This window comes from Carassius auratus, unplaced genomic scaffold (assembly GCF_003368295.1).
Source record: "Carassius auratus strain Wakin unplaced genomic scaffold, ASM336829v1 scaf_tig00214820, whole genome shotgun sequence".
NCBI lineage: Eukaryota > Metazoa > Chordata > Actinopteri > Cypriniformes > Cyprinidae > Carassius > Carassius auratus.
Window position 1 is genome coordinate 139765 of NW_020527814.1, and position 25201 is coordinate 164965.

Consider the following 25201-nt stretch of genomic DNA (forward strand, 5'->3'; position numbering starts at 1 on the left):
ATCACTAGCATAAAAACTTAGTATGCTAATCTTTCTTAGTCAAATGTGTCCTTCTGAACTGTTTGTCATTTTAATGACAAAAGAAAATTGAACAAAGACAAAACACCCCTCAGGATTCAGAAACACTTAGTTTATGCAGTTCCCTGACAGAATGTAATGAAAAAAAAAAAAAAAAAAAAAACTTCAAGATGAAGGAAACTAAAGGAACTCTGAAAGTTTCGATAATAATGAAACTAATACACAAATAAACCTCCAAATGTGCTATCAAATAGACAGTGTAAATAACAAAGAATAATAAAAACCAAAAATGAAATAAAACGTTTGTGTGACATTTTAGAGGGGAGGACAAAGAAATTATATTTTCAGAATGAAATCAATTAATTCAGCACAATTACTAATAAACAAACTTGTATCTGCTGTTAACCTGAAGAAAAACGTCAAAGATTTTTTGAATGCTTGTTGTTGTTTTCGGTCGCTTCACTTCATTTGTCTTTTGTCACACTGACAAAAGATAATGACACTATTATCTTCTGAACAGCTGCTTTAAAGCGCAACTTGGATTTGTTTCATAATTTAGACATTTTACAACATGAACTGTTATTTTTCCGTTTATTAATGTGAGGCTGCTTTGAAACCATATGTATTGTGTAAAGCACTATATAAATAAATGTGATTTGACTTGAGATTGGCCTACAGCAGCAGGGAACTAATACTGTTCAAATATATTATGCACAAAATTCAGGATTTGAGATTTGTATTTGAAAATTTCCATCAATTACTTCTTCTTTTATCTAATTTCTTGTCATCTTCATACTATTGCTTTAAAAGTGACAAAGGGGCAAATGAAATGAAACCAAATCAAACCAAAATTAATGGTTTCATCAATATATACTGTATTATGGAAAATATTTATGAAACCATTCATTCTGTTTAGATTTATAAATATCTCTGATAAGCAAGTGCGAATTGCATTAGTGGCCAGAGAGAAAGTAGTAAGAGGTATCTACTCACTGAGATCATGGTCACCTCAAACCTGAAAATACTTCAGCCTGTGAAAGAACAAAACACACACGCACACAACACACACACAGACCAATACAGCAAAACCACAACAGCACCACAGCGTGGGAGACTGGGGAGAGAGCCAGCAGAGGAGAGAAGCAAACGGAAGAGACAGAGTGCAAGAGAGAGAATGAGAGAGCGACAAGAACAAACACACTCTCTCATTAAGGGTGAAAGTCTGAAAATATCACAAGAAACAGTCCCGTTTGTGTTCAGTTCTGAAGTCAACAAAAGTGAAGTGTCCCCTGAGATTTCAGAGCCAAGTGCCTTTTCAATACAACTTTCAAAAAGACATATTTATATGAGAAGCAAAATGAAATAAGATGTCTTCTTTTCTCTAAAAACAGATCAATAGTGAGTTTATGATCAAAACAAAAATGAAATGAAATGAAAATGTAATGGGAAAAAAAAAACAGATGTTTGTCCTTGTTTTAAGCATAGACTCGCTTCATTTTGTTTACTTTCTTAGAAAACAAGACAAAACAATAAATAAATAAAAAACCGAAAGGAGGAAATATTATTTTTTAGCAATGCATGAAAGATTCAATGCCACAACTTTATTACTTTGAGCCTTTTTGCTCAGATTTAAGAACATACTTGACGGTTTCATTTGTAGAAGTGTGAATTTTCTAATTAAGAACTTTTTAAAACCAACAGAAAGTTCAGTTGCAGTTTTGCTTTATATATATATATATATATATATATATATATATATATATATATATATATATTATAGAAAAACAAAATTGAGTAAAAGATGGGTCCCTTTGGACTCTAAATGAAATCATTCCAGATCATTGTAGACCAAGGGTTTTCAGTTCAATTCTGATGAGTTTTTAAAACACTTCATAAAAAATGGTTCTAAAGCAGTTTTAAGGGTACTGATTTAAACTTATTTCATAAGTTTTTTATTAACACACTGACTTTGTGCCACAAAAACAGTTTTCTTTCAAATTTTCTGCAGACCCCCAGAACTCCCCAGTGGCCCTGAGAGGTCAGCTGGAAAACATCTGCATTACACGACTGTGGCTTACACTTCAATACAAAACTACTGAGTTGCTAAATAAATAAATAACTTCACTCATTCATTTAAAATCTACTTCTGGTCATACCATACCTCACTTAGGAAATCAACTAAGGCACAACTTCCACAAAACAAAAGTCTTCAAGCATATTTCAAATCTCAATATGAACAAGATCTTGGTTAAGAAATAAAGTTAAAGCTAATGCAGCATGAAGTATTGAATTTTTTTTAAATTTATGAAAGTCGAGGCTGTTCATTGCCTGGAGTTGTGAGCATTCTGGCAGGAAGGAAACAGACAGCTCTATTCTGAGTTGGACCACCAGTGTCTTTGACAACAAAACAAACCAAAATGTACCATATCTTCACAAACAGATTTTGAAAAGGCGTTACAAAACCAACAGTGGCTTGTGGTCTGTGATGTACAGTAACTCATTTTAAATTATACCAGCTCGAGCATTTTGAGTCTAATCAGGGGCAGCGCTCAAATACAGCTGATCACTTTAAACCACAGGACAATGGGATATCTCACCATCCCTCAAGCAGCCATTTCAGAGCACATTTAATGCTGTTAGCATCGACTCACTCCAAAGCTGTGCAGGTCACTTCAAAGCTTGATTTCTAAAAGTGCTTTTGTCTGGTACAGCTCACATAAACACAGAGTTTTGAAACAGACAAGTGTACTTGTGTGTTTTTACAGAGAATTCCTCTTGCTATTGTTGAACTCTCTTTCTGGGATGCTATGCTTGATTTCCTCAAAAGTAGGACCTGAAACAGGATGTTTGTGGAGTTGGTTGATGAAATGAAAGAATGCAGGACAGCATAAAAAATTTGCTGCATGTGGGTTTAGTTGTTCGCTTTGCAATCGTTGCCTGTTCAATAGCAATGATGCAAAAAAAAGTTAAATATTTAAATATTTACAAATATTCACATTACCCCAAATATCTCATCTACTCCAGGGATATCTCATTTTTCACAGCTTTTTTTAATGTATGATTACACATTAAATGTACACCTTTAACATAATGACAAGATATAAAAAAAATATATATCATCCCAAACATCTTATCCACGCTCATCAACCTAAACAACTCATTCAATCACCTCCTGCAGGCATCCTGTCTAATCAGTTCCTTCAATCAATGAAACCAACCAGATGGAGAAAAATAGAGAAAGCGCTGCAGAAAAGAGTGAGCGGAAAGAGAAGAATAATGGTGTTTTCTCAAAGGACAGAGGAAGATCTAGGCTGAATGATGAGTGCTTGATTGACACATTCTTGAGCATCTTTGTCTGTGTATAGGAAATGAGATCAGTGACATCAGGCAGCATCAACAAAGTTCTGATCAATACTGCTCAGCGCCATGTAGAAATGATGGCATTAATGAAAATGAAGAGAGAGGGAAAAAGAAAAAGAGAAATACCTGTAATGCAAAGCCTTTTATGAATGCACAGTTTTTGGTCACATATAATTGCAAAGTTGTATCTGGGTTACTTCCTGAGAGGTTCAGAAGTTCACACTGAAAATCTGCTAATTCAAATGGAAAAATAAAGTTAAGGATTTATATATATATATATATATATATATATATATATATATATATATATATATAAAACACAGCAAAATTATTATGTAAAATAAAGAAATATTTATTATTTATTGCAAAAAAAACAATCTTCACGAGTGGACTCTACAGTACATATTTAGAAGAAAACCTAACATTTGTTTTATGACAACTTGTTTACGTAATGTACACTACTGTTCAAAATTTTGGGGACTATAATATTTTTATTTTTCAGTGACTTTAAAAAGAAGTCTCTTATGCTCACAGAGGCTGCATTTATTGGATCAAAAACATAGCAAAAATTGCAATATTGTGAAATATTATTATATCTATATTATATTATATTATATTATTATATCTATATATCTTCTATTTCAATAAATTATATTTCAATAAAAGCTGAATTCAGCAGCCATTACCCCAGTCTTTAGTCTCACAAAATCCTTCAGAAATCATTCTAATATGTTGAATTTATGCTTAAGAAACATTTCTGATTATTATCAATGGTGAAATTTGTTTTCAGGATTATTAAATGAATAGTAAGTTAAAAGAACAGAATTTACTAATGTCACTTTTTGACATCAAATTTAAAGCATCCTAGCTAAATAAAAGTACTAATTTCTTTAAAAAAAAAAAAAAAAAAAGTAAAATAAAAACCTTATTGAACCCACACTTTTGAACAGTAGTGTAGTCATCACACTGTTCATTAAAGCTGAATGCCTGCTGAGTTTCTTACACTCTCTATGCAGAAAATAAACAGCCAACACTGTAATCCAACAAATGTACATCCATTGTGTGTGAAGCCTCACACTGCACCTGTGGATCCTCTCATGCAGCTCAGCTGTTGCCGAAAAAATGTCTTACAAAAGCTTCTGGCTCCATTAGTGGGAAGTTTTTCCCTGTTCATGAAATGAGGCTGCCTTTATCATGGATTGTATGCCTTCATAGGCTCTGGCCTAGAGGAGACATAAAAAATGACCTAATTTATGTTATTACATTAAGTTAATTAAAGAAAAGGCTACAAAAGAATGTAATTGTGTTAGTGGCAAATGTCTTGTATCCGTAGGAGACAGGAGGAGAAAGGGAACATTTTCACACTTCTTTACATGCCAATGTCATAGAGACTGAAGCCAGAAAATACTGTCACAGAGAAAGAAAGAACAGATCATTCACTGATTTTCTTTGGCCAATTAAACACTGCCAACAAGCACTGACATTAGCAAAACACAAGTACTCTAAACGGCCATTATTAATGAGCCATGTCGTATGCTCATGAAAACTTTACTACCTCTTGATTGGATGACGTGTGGCCATATGTGTATCATGTAAGTCCTGGACATATGGAGAAGACTAATCACATACTGTATAATGCAATACAAGACCACTCTGCAGCCAAAATCAGCTGGATCTGCCAAGAAGAATGTCATGTAGATAGAGGCCTTGCAAACAAAATAGCTGAATGGGTGCATTTATATATTTGGCTACACTGTCTAAGAACATAAAGATGTTAAACATTTAATGATTAACAAATTATTTTTTTATTATTTATAAATTTTTTTACCCCCTTTGTGGCCACTATGCACTGTCAATGCGCACTTCTGTGCAGCCCGCACTGAGGCCCAGTCCCAAATGGGACATGTGCATTTGTGGTCTTACAGACTTACAATAGACGCCGCGTGTGCATGTCCGATAAGTCCAGAAGACCTTAGGGTGTCCCATATGTTATTTTAGCATTCAGAAGGGTGCTCTTCTAGCACCCCCTTTTCGGCCGTTATGCGCCCTCAATCCACACTTCTGCCGAGCCCGCACTGGGGCGAGCTCCACAGCAGACTTCTACACAAATATGAGTTTTATTCCTGAATAAATGTGTTAAAAAAATTGATTGAAAAAGTATTCAGGGACTATTTTGTTGCCACCTACTGGCATAACAATGTAACTTGCAGAAAAAGTAAAAAAAAGTAAAAAAATATATATATATATTCAAGACTAAATACACAGTTTGTTTAAAAGAAATAGAAAGCAAAATGATACAAACAGTGAAATGTCACAGTGCTAAGCAAATTTAAGAACTGGAACCCCTGTAAAATAATATTTATAGAATGTTCTTTATATATATAAGGACTTCTAAACCTGAGAGAGTCAACCAGCTCATTACACTTACACACACACTAATGAACTGACATGAAATTATGTTCACCTAATAGTCACTTAACTGATTTGAATCATGTTCTCTGTGTCAGAGATAACTCAACCGGCAAAACACAATTGAGATTTTGATTAATCCGATGTCAGATGACCATTCCAGCTTTTTCCTCCACTACACACTTCAGCCTCACATGGCCAGTCAGCTGTCTGTTCACAAATCAGCAACAGAGAACACATTCGCCTGTTATCTTCTTTACAACAAATCCAGTGTTTTGTTTGTCACACAAAAGCCAGTGGCTTTTTGATCCTGTTATTTAGAGAGTTTCCTGATTTTAAACTAATCAGCGTGTCTAATCACACAATCCGTAAAATTAATCCCAAAGACCATTCTGACCCCAAGATGCCCTCCTTTGCAATTTAGAGGAGGACTTCCTTAACATCAGCTAGATGCACCACTGCACTAATGAGATTACAAAGCCTGTTTTAGAAACTCTTTATTGCAAAAGACAAGAGAGGAGTTCAGGAGAGGGCAGTAACAAAGTGCTATACCAAGGCTTTGTGGATAGACAGTTACGGCTACAGGTCAAAGATTGCAACACTTACATGGTATTAAACACATCCAGCTTCCGAGGCCACAGCTTTGCAGAAAGAACAAGGATGAATATATCTTCAAGGGAGGGTTCAGAGGAAAGAGTGACATAACCTGCCGATATGAACAGATGAACTCTGCAGATGGAGGAAGAGGAAGACTCTGTGGACTTGATGAACTGACGGAGGCTCCCAGGGGAAGCAACGAGAGCCTGCAGGTCTATAAAGACGCAGAGACCTGATCTATGGATCTATAAAAGTGACACAAGCATGCATAAACACACAAATGCACTTGCTGTAGTGATTGGGAGTCCTGAAACTCAAAATTACTCCGATCCAATCCCATCGTTATCACAGCATCCAATCGCATATGCAATTATGTTGATGATATTGAACATAAATGAGGCTTGGAGGGCATTGAATATCACACACAGGTGAGCCTGGATTGATGTGCAACTGACGGTGTGAATGAAAACATTAAATCACTCCTCAGCTCCCTCCGATTTGGTTTGGGCAAACCAAGCGTAAAAATCCATTACACTAAATGTCAAAACAACCACGATGAGTTCAGTGAAACAATTACAAATGTTTTACACCGAAGAAGGATTCAGAAGGAACAGAGAAGCAAAGAAGCAGAGATGTTTTCCTAAGGGAAGGGACACTTTCTTTTGCGGTTGACCCTCTTGGGATCCGCTATCACAGCTTCTGCAGAGGTGCAGAGATATGTGGGCTTTTGTGGCAGAAAAGTCTGTCTTGAAAGTTAAAACAGAGTTTGAGGTGTTTAAATAAATGCTTTATTGACCAAAGATGCATTACATTGATCAAAAGTCACAATAAATACATGTATAATGTTACTAAAAATTTGTATAAAAGAAATCCTGAAAAAATGTATAATAGTTACATAGTTACACAGCATACTGTATAATTAAATATATAAAGCAGCATGACAGATTTAAACTGTTATAAAAAATATTTTGATATTTCAAATCAGCATATCAGAATGACACTGACAACTGGAATAACGGCTGCTGAAAATTTGTATTTTATGAACATTAATAGTGATGCTTCCCTTAGCAAATATGAGTTTTTTTATTTTATTTTTTTTTTTTTTACTGTGGCTTCACATCAATAGATTTTTATTTTCATTCATTTTATTTTTGTATTGGCTAGAAATATTCATAAACATTTTCACTTTTTATTTTTCACTAGTCAAAAAAGAAAAGAAAACTTCACAATCGAGAAGATTAACAACTGTAATCTAAATACATGTATCTATAATCATACTTTGTTTTTGATGATGGCATACAGTGCAAAACATAAGTGACTGATTTGCAGCTTATTCTAGTGCGTAGTTTAAAGACTATCACAAGTAATTTTTGATAATATGACAAAAACTCATCCACATTAATCAGCTAGATAACATGAATTTAGTGGCAAATCAGCACAATTTGCAAAAACAATGCTAAATACATCAGAAAATCAAACGTTATATATATATATATATATATATATATATATATATATATATATATATATATATATATATATACACAAAAACTATTCTCTACTCGTTGCAGTTCTTTTCGATTTTAAGAGACTCATTCTGACAGACACATATTCTTTCCTCTTATACTTATCTAATCGCAAAGGAAAATTGATTCATGGCAAGATTTAACAGAAGTGGAAATGGAAATGATCAAGTACTAAATCTCCTCGTCTTTTGTGGTCACTGGAGACCTTCTGTAATTTTCTTTTGTATCTGCCTCAAATCTTTCAGAGCAAAGCCACCTCTTCCATCCCAGAAAAAGAGCCAATTGATTCATCTGTCAGACGCAGAAGAAAGCATTTGTGATTCTGTCAGGACGCTGCTCCTCGTTATTGATTTACAAATTCAGAAAAGACAAGGGCCACATGCATGTGAACGTGAACATGAAGACTGCCATAAACATTAAATATATTTCTACCTCGTTTTAATCATTTATATATATATATATATAAGCAGCTAGAGTACATTTTTTATGAAAAATATGTAATGAAAAAAAACCCTACTTTCTATGAATGTTTTAGTGCTGTAGTTGATTGTAAATGTGTTACCTGTTTCTCTGATATTAGGTGAAGGTTCTTTCAAATGTATCGATTGAGCAATAGTAACCATAACAACCACCCATAGGTTAGTGGCAGCAGAGCACAGTTGTTGAAGTATTATGCAAAACCAAGGAACAAGCTCTGACACTCGGAGGAGAAGGAAGGAGACAAGATTAGGCGAGACGAGACGAGATCCCATTCTATGTTCCAGTACTCAATGAAACAATTTAATTCTTTCTTTCACATATAACACAAAGAAACCGACTCTTTTTATAAAGAGCATGAAAAAAATGATATGTTCCAATCTCTAAGAAATAGCACAGTCAAGTCTAATCCTCTTTTATGAATTCTGTCTTTGTCACTTTCTTACCCAGTAGATTGTCTTGTCTTCTTACTCATGGAGATGGTTACTAAATGTTTGAGTTTGTCCTTTTTATATATAAGATGTGTGTACATTAGCCATCTTAAAAAAAAAAAAAAAAAAACAGGTCTTATCCTCCAAGGTTGTATTGATTCTCAAGACTCAGGACAGTAAAATGCATGACAAATAAAATGACATGATTAGTTCAATTCAAGACATTTAAACTGTCTACTAGAGTCATATTTTCATTATAAAATAAATTGTTATTTATCTTGGATGCCTACTTTTCCTTCATTGTCCTAAAAGACAATTTTTAATATAACTGGATTCGTCTGAAAGAAGAAAGTCATATACACCTAGGATGACTTGAGGGTGAGTAATTTATGCGCTAATTTTCATTTTTGGGTGAACTAACCCTTTAAGCCATTTTCCCAGTTCACTTCAGTTTAGAGAAAAAAAGGTTCAATTTAGTCTGTGCCGACAGCAAACAATGTGTAGACACTTGTTATTGTGTAACACAGAGTAAAACCTTAAATCACCTACAATGTGGGACCAGTAAAACTGCTCAAGAGACTGACTGAATATGGAATAACTTAATTAATAACGTAAAATTTAATAACATTGCATAATTTAATTCTATATGACATTAATGTTTAGATATGTAACACTGTGATCCGCCAATGCATGACATTTAGTTCCATCCTATGTAAACAGCAGAATGACAATAAACTTGACTTGAAATAATGAATGACTTAACATACCACACAAAATGAAAAAACTAAAAAGGTTTCTACAAGGGAACTTTGGTGTGTGCACTGAATTTAAAGTGTCAATTTCAAATTCAATTTCCGCGATGACTATCATAACTCTACCTGAATAAGCATGTGCATACACACACTCACGTGAGTATTATTAAAGACTCATGATTACAACACACACACATTTTGAAAAGAAGATCTACTTTAATCTTCCGGACACACTTTTGAACAGAATCTCTCAGAGGCGGCGTATACCTTATTCACGTGAAACACTCACAGTGAGGTAGCTGTTTGTCATCTGTCCATTCCTTCCTCTACCACAGCTGTTTCATTCATGCACTGAAGGTATTGCACTCTATGCTTGTGTGTGTGTGTGTGTGTGTGTGTGTGTGTGTGTGTTGTATTCAGGCTTGAAGGAGTTCAGTTACACCATTGTTTAAAGACTACAAAGCCAGTAAGATTTAATTTGTTAATAGTGAAGAGACCAATACATATCTTCTGCCAAGACATTCCAGAACATGCCAACACTGTGTACAGCCAACAGATATAACTGTGTTCCATTCAAATTTGGAAATGGCAAATTAATAAAGTTAAAAGGTTTCCTATGTCAATGTTTCCAGCAGTGGAGCTCCCCTGTTGATGAATCTATACCCTCGCCGCTGAATCTTCATAGCCGTGGCATAATAAATCATATTTGAGTTGTGAACGTGAGTCCATAGTCTATTTAAAATGGGATTCAATAAAATGATGCATGAAAAAATAAAACATACAATGCAACTATTGCTGTCTGAGACACAAACATTTTTTTTTAATCATAAACATCTCTTTTCATTGAATCAAAACATACAGCACGACCAGTGAAGCTAATTCACAAACAAATGACTCTTACAAAAGTTTCTTTTTAGTCATTTGGAAACATACAGATCAGCCAGAATTGCTGAAACAACTGATTCTTATTAACAGGCTCTTTTCAGTGAATAAAACATACAGCACGATCAGAGTAGTCCGATTCCTGTAACAAGTTATTCGTATGAATCGATTTTTCCTTTTGCAGTTCCTTTCAGTGGAATAAAACATAGCGTCACCAGTACAGTCCCCCCACAAGCTTTCTGTGCACGGGCAGGTAATGTCTAAGATAGAGGGCTTCTGTTGCATGGTAACTGTGCCCAATGGGTGTTCACACTCACTGCTCCGGAGTTGCAGGTTGTCTCGGGTTGCATGCCACCCCCGCTGACCTTGTTGCTCCAGCAGGGCCTTTTCATCAATTCTGCTCATTCATTCTGTACAGACTGGTGAATTTGACACAGTCAGATACACCCCATCAAGTTGAAAATCTGACATCATGCGGCATCCTATTGCATTGTAATGGTACACAGTATAATCCCCATGCTCCTACTTGTGCTTATCCACAGTGGTGTGCACAGACCTTTGGAGGTGCAGGGAAATAGTGCCACTACAAGGGCACAATCATGGTCCAGGGGCACCTAGATTGGACTAAAAGGGTACTTCGGCATCAGTGATTAAAGAGGTAGGGTCAGGGGGTCGAGGAATTCAAAATGTCATTTAAGCAGACTTTTGAATTTGAGTATCTCTCACAAGTAAATTCTGTGCATTTGTTTATTCGACAAATAACTCCACGTTCTCCCGTTAGCATAACAATGTGAGGTAACAGAGTAAAAAACACAATTATGATCTTGGAGAGAATATTTATGAATCATTTACATAGACCCTGAGTTCTTAAAGAGATGCAGGAAAGTCTCTTCTCCCACACACATGTACTATGGCGCACTTTGACGTTTCTCAAACATGAACACTTCTATAAATCATTCCCATTGCTACAGAAAATCTTTGTCACCTCCTGTACGCATACCATGTGGGATTCTAAAGTGTGTGGGGATGTTAGGAGAAAAAACGTTTAACAAAACTACTAGGCATCAATCTTTTATCCCAACGTGCTCTCAAACAGTGCATACACAAACTGCTTGTGACAGCCAAGAGGTGTACACAGCACATGGCACATTGTTTTAATGAGAGCTTCTGGCTCCCGGTAAAGGAGGCATGGCTTTTAGCATGCATGCAAACATGCACATTTAGGGGTGAGATGCATCTGACAGGGTCAAGGGTTTTGGTCGGGCACTGTCACCCTGGGACATATTTTTGCAAAATCAAAGAGTATATTTTCACCTGGCTAATTACTAGTTCTAAGTAAGAGGACACTTTTATTCAGGGACACTTATTGCAGGGACGATCCCGATGGAGCAAACTTGATGTTGTGTTTCTTGCTCGATGACACAATAGTGCTGTGACTTCTATCTAACTTCATGTAGTTTATGTAATAGATCACCCTTATGAAGCCCAGATTTTGACCACATGCTACAACAAAATATAGAAAAGTCCTGAATACAAATAATAAATTCTATCCAATAACAGAAAAATAATATTTGTTAGTCTGATTATGCAACATGAAGTCGCAATGTAACAGAAGTAACAAAATATTTTTTCTTCCATATTGTGTCGTTCACCCGAGGCAAACAGATTATTGAAAGAAAAAAAATGGAAGGTGAAGACTCCAGTTCAGTGGTTGTTGAGTGGATGAAGGAAGATCTGAACCAGAGTTTACAGTTCATTGTAAGAAAGCTGTGGGGTATAAGTGGAATAACTGATAAATCCAGTAGTACAATCTGCTATATTACATGAGAAGTCGGTTTCACCAGATGATAATTTTAAAAGGTAAAAATGTAATAAAAATACAGTATGCATGGATAAATCATTTACATTAAGATGTCTTATCTTAGAAAACACAGCATTTAGAAAACAAAGGGTCGTTTTAATTTGACTTATAAAATCAATGGTGAGTGAATACCCTTTTTTATATAATTGTTTTAATTTAAAAAATCTTTAAAAGCATGTATTTTTATATTTGATATTTAAAAATTATAAATGTAATAGAGCTAAATTTTAAAAAAGGGTGGGGGGGGCTTCATTTTAGTTTACAAACCTGATTCCAAAAAAGTTAGGACACTGTACAAATTGTGAATAAAAACAGAATGCAATGATGTGGAAGTTTCAAATTTCAATATTTTATTCAAAATTTAACAGATGACATATCAAATGTTTAAACAGAAAATGTATCATTTTAAGGGAAAAATAAGTTGATTTTAAACTTCATGGCATCAACACATCTCAAAAAAGTTGGGACAAGGCCATGTTTACCACTGTGTGGTATCCCCTCTTCTTTTTATAACAGTCTGCAAACGTCTGGGGACTGAGGAGACAAGTTGCTCAAGTTTAGGAAAAGGAATGTTGTCCCATTCTTGTCTAATACAGGCTTCTAGTTGCTCAACTGTCTTAGGTTTTTGTCACATCTTCCTCTTTATGATGCGCCAAATGTTTTCTATGGGTGAAAGATCTGGACTGCAGGCTGGCCATTTCAGTACCTGGATCCTTCTTCTACGCAGCCATGATGTTGTTATTGATGCAGTATGTGGTCTGGAATTGTCATGTTGGAAAATGCAAGGTCTTCCCTGAAAGAGACGACGTCTGGATGGGAGCATATGTTGTTCTAGAACTTAGATATACCTTTCAGCATTGATGGTGCCTTTCCAGATGTGTAAGCTGCCCATGCCACACGCACTCATGCAACCCCATACCATCAGAGATACAGTCTTCTGAACTGAGAGCTGATAACAACTTGGGTTGTCCTTGTCCTCTTTAGTCCGGATGACATGGCGTCCCAGTTTTCCAAAAAAGATTGTGTTCACCGACAATGTTTTCTGGAAGTATTCCTGAGCCCGTGTTGTGATTTCAATTACAGAAACATTCCTGTATGTGATGTCGTCTAAGGGCCCGAAGATCACTGGCATCCAGTATGATTTTCTGGCCCTAGACCCTTAAGCACAGAGATTGTTCCAGATTCTGTTCCAGATTCTCTGGATCTTTGGATGATATTATGAACTGTGGATGATGATAACTTAAAATGTTTAGCGATTTTTTTTTTTTCTGAGAAACTCCTTTCTGATGGCCGCAGTTATTGCCACTCTGAGAGGCTCTTTTTATACCCAATGTTGCCAATTGACCTAATAGGTTGCAAATTGGTCCTCCAGCTGTTCCTTATATGTGCATTTAACTTTTCCGGCCTCTTATTGCTACCTGTCCCAACGTTTTTTGGAATGTGTAGCTCTCATGAAATCCAAGATGAACCAATATTTGGCATGACATTTCAAAATGTCTCACATTCAACATTTGATATGTTATCTTTATTATATTGTGAATAAACTATAAGTTTATGAGATTTGTAAATTATTCCAATCCTTTTTTACTCACAATTTGTACAGTGTCCCAACTTTTTGGAATCGGGTTTGTAGAATCAGACACACTTCTGGTTTAGGCCTGGTCCACATCCTGTTCTATCTGAATACAGACAAAGATAATTTATTCATTACATCAGATACAGAATCATATACAGATAATGGCTTCGCTGCACAAGACTATTGAGCAGACAGGTGCTGTGACAGGTGTGTGTATCATCATCATCATATGGACTAGAGTCTGTGCTCAAATTTTCAAATCTTTCAACTTTCAAATTACCTTGCCAAAAGATGAAGAAAAAATAATAATAACTGAGATTTGGGGGAGAGTTGGTGTTTTAATGCTGAAATGACAGACAGAAGATGTGATTTAGAACACAGGGCTCGAGTCTCTGATGATATTCATCATGACACGGCAGATCAGGCGGCCATGTGAGAGAGCAGATGGCATCTGTGAGAGGTGTCATGCACAGACGTGACACTGCCAGAGATCTGTAGAGTCATGTTGACTGATTGGCAGGTTTCTGCTCCATCAAGCTTCCCAAACTTCTCTCATATTGACTTTGTCTAGTTTTCATCAGTCAGATCAGTATGTTAACTGACTGCTTGCAGACGTGACCAACATAAGCTGTACATCTAATTGGCCTCTTGTTCTCTTTTGAAGCTGTATGATGTTTTGCACTTACTTTATGGGTGGCAAAAGTATTGGATTTCTTCAAATATTGCAAAATAGTAAGTAAGATGAACCAAGAGCTTATGGGAGCTTTGCGGTCTAATGCTGACCTTTTAATTCCTGTGCGAAAATTTTTTTTTGACATTGTAATTTTTAACCTAAATATCCTAACTCAATCTTCCATTGAAACGACAGGCTTCTCTCTTCTCCAAACAGTCATTCAATAGAGTCCATATTACATGATAACACTTCCTTCAGGGAAACATCCATCCCCCGTTGTCCTCTTGCATCAAAATCCACTGACATGTTTAGAACTGTTTATAATTTAACTACTTTTTTTTAAAACAGTGCTTGATCTATGCATATTTCTCTCCTGATTCATACTTACTCACCAGAGAATGCAATATAATGTGTTTTGGCTGGAAGCCATGGTTTGAAATTTAAAAACGTCTTGATTGATTCGCTTAGTACAGACATGCATTCACTGCAGAGGAAGTAATGTACTGTAATGCTAAATTTTTTAGAATTTGTTCTGACTAATAAACAAAATTATATACATCTTGGACGGTCTGAGGGTGAGTAAATTTTCAGGGAATTTTCATTGCTGGGTAAACTATTCATTTAACCCAATGTACTGACTGTGAGAAAATGAATAACAAATGTTTTACCTAAACATGCTGGAAATCTTGTCGAGACCTCCTGAGATGAAAAGCACAATTGAGAGCTAGAGGAACCTGCTGAGAGGGAGCTACAAATACCTTCTAAAAAAACCCAGCCAAGATCTGTTTACAAACCCAGATGCAATGCAGATAAAAAATATATTTTTTAAAAACATTAGAGACTCAACAGGAAGCAAAACCATCTCGACTTTAAATATACATATAATTCTTCAACATCCTGATTCAGACACTGAAATTTGATCCCCTGACTGACTTTCAGGAGATAACATGATCAGAAAATGATATTACTTGAACCACTGTCACCTCCTTGGTTTCTTTCTTCATCTCCTTGGACACTTTCCGATGCCACCGTCACCTTCAGTATCAGTAAAGCTGCTTTGTGGCAAATGTCATTACATAAAGTGCTGCACAAATGATTCAGAACTGAACTGGGTGCAGATTTAGTTCAGGAGTGTGACTGTACATAGAGGTTGTTTTACTCATTCTCGCAGGAGAGTCTGTGTATAGAGCCTCTCACAACAGCGGTGAATGAGAATGACGTAACCCGCTGTAAGGTTTCAGAAAGCTGCAAGGCTTGATTGGCAGAAGAGATTTGGGATTATCTGAGAATATTTTGTCTTTCTCTCTGAATTCCAATAATGTCACTCCTCTCTCTTCCTGAGTAGCTAAAACAGTCTGTCTGTCTGTCTCACTCTCTCTGAGGTCAAATAAACCAGCCAATAATGGTGGCAAAAGGATCAATAGGTTAGATGCAGAACCAAAGATGAGTTTGACCTGGAAGTCAAGATTACATCTACTCAGCAATATATTACTCAATGTCCACACACTAATGGCACAAGAGTTCAAGAGGTCAAGAAACCAAACGAGCACAATTACATCATATCATAACGAATCAAACTTTACTAGATATTTTGAGATACACAAGCTTGATATACTATGAAAGTATATGGTAAATTTTAGAACTCAAGCCTTCATCCCCAGTCTAAAAAAAAAGTTTTAATTGAAACCAAGCATTAAGATTTGTTCTGAAATCCTTAGATTTCTGACATCAGCATATGACAGCCCACATTTACACAGCACAAGTGCATGCATGAAGAGATCCAGAGAAAACTAGAGCCAGTTATCCTTCCATGTGTGTTAAAGGTGTAGCAGCAAAAATAATTAATTCTTGAGTCAATGAAAAGGTGAAAACTAAACAGACAATAATGTAGATAAAATAATTTTTAAAACTTATCTAAATATTAAAACTTAATTTTCACCTCAAGGGGGAAGAAAAAATAAAATAATAATAAGTGCATTCCTTCTGACTTGAAAATGATAGAATCCGTGAAAATGTGAAAATCTGGGCTGATGGTATCAAAGACTGGTATTGCATCTGTAGGACATATAAATGTGTGTCAGGTAAAAGAGAATACTGACAGGGAGGAAGGGAGGAAGCAAGAGAGAGAGAATATGCTTTGGTAATGCAAATGTAATGTTATTTGTCATGCCAATTAAGCACACTAAATAGAAAGTGAAAATCAAATTGAATTAAGAGAAGACAGAGAAAGCAACAAGAAACACGCACACTCATTATGACAAGAATGTCTGTGTGTTCATAAATGAATCAGTCATAGCCAATAACACTGTTCATCGTGCAAGACAGAGGACCCAAAGTGGCACAGCAGTGGCAATTTTGAGTATCTCTCCTTCTTTTGCCAAGCTGAGTCCAGAAGTTCAGGGAGCTCAGGGCTAGTGCAGGATCTACCAATTAGGAGGGCTGGTTGAAATCCAAAGCTGGTGTGACATTTGGAAAGGAACTCTCATGTTGTTCAGAGCTGAAATATCTCCAGTGATTCTGCTCAACATCTTTAGAACAGCAGCAAACAGCACGGCATTCAAGTTTGAACTTAACTCAAACTTACTGTACTGTATATTCTGAGGATCTACACTAGGTTTTGAGTTGCATACTGTGCTTTCCACAGACTCAACTGTAAACTAAGTACAATCAGATATTACACTATTGTTCAAAAGTTGAGCTGGTAGGACGTAGGACAGAAGTCTCTAATGTTCACCTAGTAATATTGTTAAATATTATTACAATTTTAAATAACTATTTTCTAGAACTTTTTTCTATTTTCCTTTCTTTTCTTTTCTTATTTTAATAATACGTAATGTTTTATAAAGATGTGCTTTGTTAGATAATTCCCCAGACTCTTCTTAATTCTAGTATTCTAATGTAATATATAATTATTATCATTTTATTTAGAAAATAGTTGTACTGCTTAATCATTTTGTGGAAATCACGATGATGTTTTTTTAGGATTTTTTCATTTTTTAAAATTCAAAAGAACAGCATTTGAAATATAAATCTTTTCTAATATTATACAAGTCTTTACTGTTCCTATTTTGCAATTTAATGCATTCTTGTTCAATAAAAATACATTTCTTTAAAGGAATATTGACTCCAAATTTTGAACATGCCAGTTCATTTTAATTTTTTGAAATGTCAAAAACATTTGCTAAGTGCTTAATAATAGAGATGTATCACTCTGTTTTGGTTGTGGGCACTGATAACCTCCATTAGAGAATGTGGGCATCAGATTTTCCACTGAACTTCTACCTGTAATGAGTTGAGTCAGCTAGAAGTGCTCAAAATTGTTCAAACTTTGCATGCAAGAATGTCCCTCTGTTTTATCAAATCCGTTTGCTGTCAGAACAATCTGTTCAGATTTGCAAATTGAGGCTCTTTCCTGTCCATAAACAGTTTCAAATACAGCAAAACGCACTCAAAAGAAAACCAAAAATGTATTATCGCATTACCTCAGTGTGGGGCAAAAAGATGAAATACGATGTATTCAATTTAAAAATCACCCAGAAAGCCCATTACTCAATGCCTGCTGACAAAAAACCACCGGACCATCTCTCAACTACTGCACTGCTATAAAAGATAAAAAAAAACAAAGCTCAATCAGTATTAGATCCAGAAGTCCTGTAGTTTTTCTCTCTTCCGAGCTGTAAAAAGCACTGCATAATAGGAGTTCCTGAACTTAACACCATTATGCCATTACCTGTGTTAGCAACAAGAACAATATACAACAACACTATTACAATAGGTGGGTATCAATCCACATTTTACATTTGTATTTGTGCAAATTTCTCAGTTGAGGTGGAGATATATTCAGCAAGAAGACTGATAAACTACAAGAGAAGCAGAATGTACCAAATAGATCCCCACACAGAAGACTTTTTTTAAAAACCAGGCAGCTTTCTGTTGTTCGACATGTCGAATCTGCAAGGGGAAAACATTCACCCCTGCTCAAAATTATTGGATTTCACTGTGAAAATGCACCGGACAACAATACATGTGACCGTACCTTTATGTAATTTTTTTGTTATTTAAACTCAGATGGAAGCACATCTATTGACATGATATAATTTCCTGAGTACCTTTGTTGGCCAGTTAACAGCCCTAATCTCACATCCACATCGGATTTCTCACACTGCCCATTTGTGTTCTCCTCCAACACTTGCATCACTGCAAGGCCATTCCAAGGACAAAGAGTATTCTTCATCAGGTCTACAATAGCAGATCCCACTCTCTGACCATTAACTCTCTCATCTGTTCCAATCGTCATATAAATTACATGTTACTCAAACCGCAGGCTTTACCTCCCCTTACCCAGACCACACCACTAGAGAGACAATTATAATCCTTTTAGCTTAATAACCATGCAATGTAAATCTGCTTAATGAAAGCATATCAGGATACTGTGTTGCTAAAGACAGAGTGAGCAAGAGACAGAAGGGGAGGGGGATGGAGGCAGCTCTTTTCTCCAGGCAGCTAATTATCTGATGGTTGTTTTCTATTCATTGTAAGTGAGAGTGGTTCATGGCCAGTAACCTGGTCACTCGACAATGATGGGAGAGGCTCTTGGGCCCTGAATGGAACTCACCAAGCGAGCTCACTCTAATTAAACAAGGTTCTATCTATATTCGTCCTTTCATCAAGCATGCTGTTTACACAAGCTTATAGTGCTGGATACCACAAGAGGCCCGAGCTTTGTCCTCATGTGCACGTGGGCTCTGTGTAAAGTAGGTGTTTAATATTCACACCTTAGTGTATACTCATGATGACCTCTTTAAATGATTCCCAGGGCATCCATAAACACGTATCACAGAGCATTCAGGAGAAAGTATTCGCGGTAATGTAAACTGAAACAATCTGTAATACTACTGTGAATCAATTAAATTATTTTAATTTAATATAACATTACATACGCAAGCTTTTGTCCCGTCATGCTGTTGTTTGAACATGTTTCACATGTTTTTAGAGGCCCACTAAGGGATGCTTAAAAATTGAAATTAAATTTAAATTTGTTGAATTATTTAATCAATATCTTTAAGTTAACTTTAGTATAAATATATATATATATATATATATATATATATATATATATATATATATATATATATATATATATATATATATAGTGTAACAGGAGGCAAAAGTATTTTAAAATAGTCTGGAAAATATTTTATACAAATTTAATCAGAAAAAAATATTACCTGGAAAATATTTACTTCATAAAGATAATAATAACGCTGTTTGAAGATTTGCTTTTATTATTGCTGTTAAAATACATTTGATATGTGTTTGTAATGTTTATATTTCCTCAAATTTTCCCTGGAGACCACTTTAGGCCCACTGGGGGTTTTGGGCCACAGTTTGAAAACCATAGAGCAAGGCACTTAACCTGAAATTACTCCAGGGGAATGTCCCAGCAGCATAAATATATGCTGCAAGTTGCTTTGGATAAAAATATGGTGTCTAAAGCAAAGTAGAAAATGTAAAGGGGGTTGTTAATATCAATGTTAAACAAAGACTTCAGTGGCACTTGTAGAACCATAAGGTCACTACACTGAGAACAGGATATGCTTAATGCTATTGTAAAGCACTGCTATCACTTAGGAAGAGTACAGGTCACAACAAACAGTAGGTCTGATTATTAAAATCCATAATAAACCTTATCATTGTTGTCATTAGGGACATATTGTTTCCCCTGAGGCTACAGACACTTGAGATCTGATATGGATGAGATGTCTAGTGATTTGAGCCTCGCACTACATTAAAAATGAAACTGAAGTCCAGTAGCCATTTTGGATCTCATTAATATGAGACACTGGCCGTAGCTGCACTGGGGACCCGGAGAAGACACGCTGCCATTTTGAAAGGGCACGTCAGAATGTGAATTGCCAACTAAGACCGCCTCCTGACTCAGCTTTAGATAAGAGACGGTGAAAGCGCAGGAGCATGAGAGAGAGAGAGAACAGGGACCCATGCACTGTACAGCTGCCTGGGAAACTTATCTCTAATAGTTCAGGGACCAAGGAATCATGTAGGTGTCATCTGAATGTGTGTGTGTGAATAGGAAAGAAATAATGTGTGAAATAATAAAATAAAAATGACAGGTTTCTTATCATAACTGTTCCAGTAAATACACACAATGTGACTTGTGTTTCTTTTTCTTTTTCTAAACTTTATTTCTATAAACCACGGGTTTTCTTTCTTTTTTTTAAGTCTGCTATTTAAAAAAATAGCTAAATGAGATTAAATTAAAATTAAAAAATTACAATTAAATTAAATTTATGCATTTAGCAGACACTTTTATCCAAAGCGACTTACAGTGCATTCAGAAATTCAAATTACCATTGATAAAAATGACTAAAATATCCTGAATATATGTTTTCTTAAACGCAAGTTATATTCACACACATTTTTCCACAGACTCTCTCTCAGATGAACACTTTCAAGCAGCCAGTCATTTATGGACAAAAAAATTTTTCTGGTCTTTTTCTGAAGAAACCTTAAAAGTGTGTTTGAAGCAGGGGAAAAAATGTATAAAAGCTTAGAATTACAGACTTGTACAAAGCTGCTCTAAGCAACTGTCATGAGAAGTAAGTGCAATTTTGCCAGAGACTGTATTAAAGGCCCACTTTGATGAATGCTGTATTTTACGAGAATAAAGCAATGTGACAAAATTTGACCTCTGATATATAGCCAGCTTGCATCAATATATTCCCTTACAATCCCAATTTGACTTAAACTATCATCAGCCTCATGAAGGCTATTTCAGGGGTGTGTATTTTTATGACCTGTTCAATTTAGAAAAAATCTCCACAAATAACTGATGTTTTGAAATAACAGGTATCTTGATAAGAAGCCTTAACCCTTTTAGAGGATGAAAAGTGTACTTATTGGCCTATAAAAAAGGAAAGCACCATTAACAACATGAAAGAGGAGGAGACAGAGTAAAGAATTAAGGAGAAATCTGTGATCTTTACAGAAAGGGAGTGTCAACCCTTTCAAGAAAAGAAAGATCTGACAGCATCCAGGATGACCATCCATATTTCCTGCAGCCTAGAAGCCAAAAAGATGAAATCAGGGGCTTAGAAAGGCTTAACAGAAGAGGAAAAAAAGCAGAAAGGGATGAGGGATGAGAAAGTCAAAGATATGGGATAAAGAGATGAGAAGAAATAAACAGAGCCTTTCAGAGGTTTTCACACAAGATGTGACACTTCTCAAGCAATTTCCCCTTCAGGTGACTTTATTTCTCCATGTCAGCACTTTTTCACCAAAAAGCACAGCAGGACACAACAAGGCCACATTTGCCTCTTGAATAATAGCTTGACTCGTCACAACAGGAATCTGCCATCTTGCACTATTGTCTCATTGTCATTGTCATGCTGTAGCAATGGTTCATAAACACACACACACACACACAAACGCATCTCTGCTCCCACACACACTTTCCTATAGTTTGGAAATTGTCTGTGTTGGTGAATGATTTGGTGTGTGTGAGGATCACAAAGCAGTAATGAGTAGTTAATCATGATGCCCATAGCAGCACAAATGCAGGTGAGATAAACACACAGCTGGGTCCTTACAATACACACTCTTACCTGAGCCGCAAACCCCCGCTGTGTGTCCTCTGTCCACATACAGGATCTTAAGTCATTTTATTGACTGGTTGGTAAAAGGCTGGAACTATGCTATGACAAAAGTGTATGTGTGTTGCTGACAGAGGAGATTAAGTGGATTTTTCTGTGTGCTTGTGTGTATTTTTGACAGGTGAGTTTCTTCTCAGTAGGGTGAATGTGAGCTAAAGAGCAAAGTGAAAGGTCATCAACACTCAACTGTCACTCAAACCCGGGGAGGCTAATCGATCCCAGAGCCCCTGGAAACCAGACAAAAGCATAATACTCCATTTCCTCAGGATGGGCAATCATTCCAACTATCATTTCTAAACACTCTGGGGCTGGATTCATCAAACATTTTTACGAATACAGTTCTTGATAACTGCTATTTACTTATTCTTTAGCTTAAAAAATGTATTCCAACAAAATATTTCTTACAAACCTCCTTGAGTGAAAATCAAGGTCTTAATGTTGTTTGCATGTCTATCTGGTGCCTTTAATATGCTTAAAAGAACAAGTGGAAATTCATCAGTCAACACCATTGCTGAGCATTTGCTCCATAAGCATTTGCTTGTATTTTTATAGGTCTATAAATGCAGCTTGATACAGCCTCTGTTTCCAGTATACCATCACAAACACACAACAGAGTGGGGCTTTTCATATCATTAGCAAAACGTTATCACCTAAGGATGATGATTTTTGAAGATTGCTGTCTGAGATGGTGAAGGGAAACATGGTTCGTGTGACATTAGCAACACATTATCAGCAGCTTAATAACGTATCAAGCCAAAGGCTAATGATATCAATTATTGTACGTGTCCAATGTTGAAGAGACGATTCCTGTATTATTCGCTCTTTGTGTTCTACTTTGGAATCAGTTTCTGGTTCAAACATATAGAGAATATGACTGTGATTGAGTGGAGGTGAGAACTAATTTGCTAATAATAATGTAAATAATATATCCATGTTTACTAAATGACATGAGGCTGTAGAGTTATATTCAAGCTGTTTTAAGGCACAATGAAAAATGGAAAAAATTATGTAATTTGGATTATCAAAGATATGTTTTATGTGATACAATTAGCAACTGCAGTGGAACTTAGCATAGTTCTAAAGAGAAAACTTCCTGAAATTAATGTTTTTATCATTGTAAATAACTTAACAGTTTGAAAAACTTATTTGAAGTTATTTAACTTCAGCTTGATAAAATTCTAATTGGTCTTCAATCCATAAAGTTTTATGAATTAATGGGTTATTTCAAATACTAAGCATTACAATATAACCCTTGAACACGAAATGTATGTACACAACTGCCCTTCGGAAGTACCCGCCTCCCTTAATTACTGTTGCTATGTTCGACAAGCCATGGCCTCTCATGCAACACACCATGTTCTCACACTGAAAAATATACAACGGAGCAAAAAAGGCACTGACAACAAGCTGACAGAAAAGTCTCCGCTTTCAAATTTGGTTATTTTTTAAGAAATGTAAACAATAAATACTAATTTGTGCCTCTTTGAAATGTTGTGACAGATCAATGTAGTGCCTCTGTTCAAGCGGCATGGCATGTTCATATCTTTCTCTTTACTAGTTATAGTTTTAAATAAGCATGTATGAACACCTGAAGGTATCTTGTTTCAACCATGGAAAGATGTCAATACACACAATTTTTCAAGTTTAAATCCACTGACATTAATCTACATTCCTGTCTAGTTTGTTTGTCGGACGAAACGACAGATTCGGCGTTATGACTGGTCAGACTGCCTGTCAATTAAACTTCTGTTGAAGGGTCATCTACTCTGAAGTGACAATGTTAACAGTGATCAGCATAATTATGCATAACATGGCATTTAAAAATTCTGTAACAACTCTACAAACAGAATTTCACTAGAGACCTCATTCTTAATGTTCATTTTTTTAAATCTGCAAATCTCCCAGAACTGACAAGAACTTCTTAAGACAATATTTGAGAACTTTTTTTTGTTTGTTTTTTTTTGGCACAAACTTAATTATTACGGAATGTCTTGACAGTTTTCTTCAAGGTGGCCCCTGGACCCTTTCCACAATATGAGAGAAGTTAGTCTTAATGATAACTGCTTCTAAAATTCATCTCAGGTAGCCACGAAAAAAAAACTGAAAGCTTGTTCATATGAGGAAAGCAATGAAATTGTCTGAACTGGACAGATGATGACAGCTGGCCTTCATGCTTGATAACATAAATCAAGTCCTGCTACATTCATACATCAATGTCTGTGAGTGGCACTGCTGATCCAGCTTGCCTGTGCGCCACAAACACACTCAGCATGTTACCACATATGTTCTCAGCACATTTCCACATGGCTATTCTTCCACTGGATTCTGATTCCAAGAGGTGCCCATTTTAGCTATTTAGATTCATCATCAGAACACACTGACAACACTTTAGATTGTATAAAGGGAAAAGAAAATTTAAATAGAAATAAAGACTGAGCGGAGGAAATCAACACTTGTGGAAATCCCACACCTGCAGCTATTCTACTTGTTGCCATTAGATCCTCATAAGAAGGTCCAGCGATATCCTTTAACTGCTCGAGCAAACGGATAGGACATACAGATTAAGCAGAACAGTGTGGTTAATCGATTGCTTAGAGATACCAGTCACTCACTCACCTTCCTGTACCGCCTGGAAGGGGTTGTTGGGCTCGATAAGTTTGATAGAATGTGTAATCCTCTCACTCTGGAGGACGTCATCATTCAAACTCAGGTCTGAAATGGCAAGCTGAAAAACCTCGTCGTCCCGTATGGCGTTCTGTTCAAAAATAGCTCCTGTTGGATGAAACAGAATGTTCGTTATTAATACTTCATTCTCTTTGCCTCTCAAGCCATTTCACAGTTATTCCAAACTTTCATACCCATTTCAGGGGTAAAAATAAGGGGATTCTACATGTGGGGCAAACTGTTAAAACTATATTATACCCATTCAGGTTATCGAGAACACAGCATATAGCCATCAGATATAATTT

General features: G+C 35.9%; 1 protein-coding gene across 1 annotated transcript in view; it reads right to left on the reverse strand.

Annotated features, from left to right (window-relative positions):
- LOC113092984 (glutamate receptor ionotropic, delta-1-like) overlaps positions 1-25201 on the reverse strand; it is a 160237-nt gene that overhangs the window by 131904 nt on the left and 3132 nt on the right. Inside the window, exon 2 of the mRNA XM_026258786.1 lies at positions 24849-25004. Within this exon, the coding sequence (XP_026114571.1) occupies positions 24849-25004 (156 nt within the window). The remainder of the gene's footprint in view (positions 1-24848; positions 25005-25201) is intronic.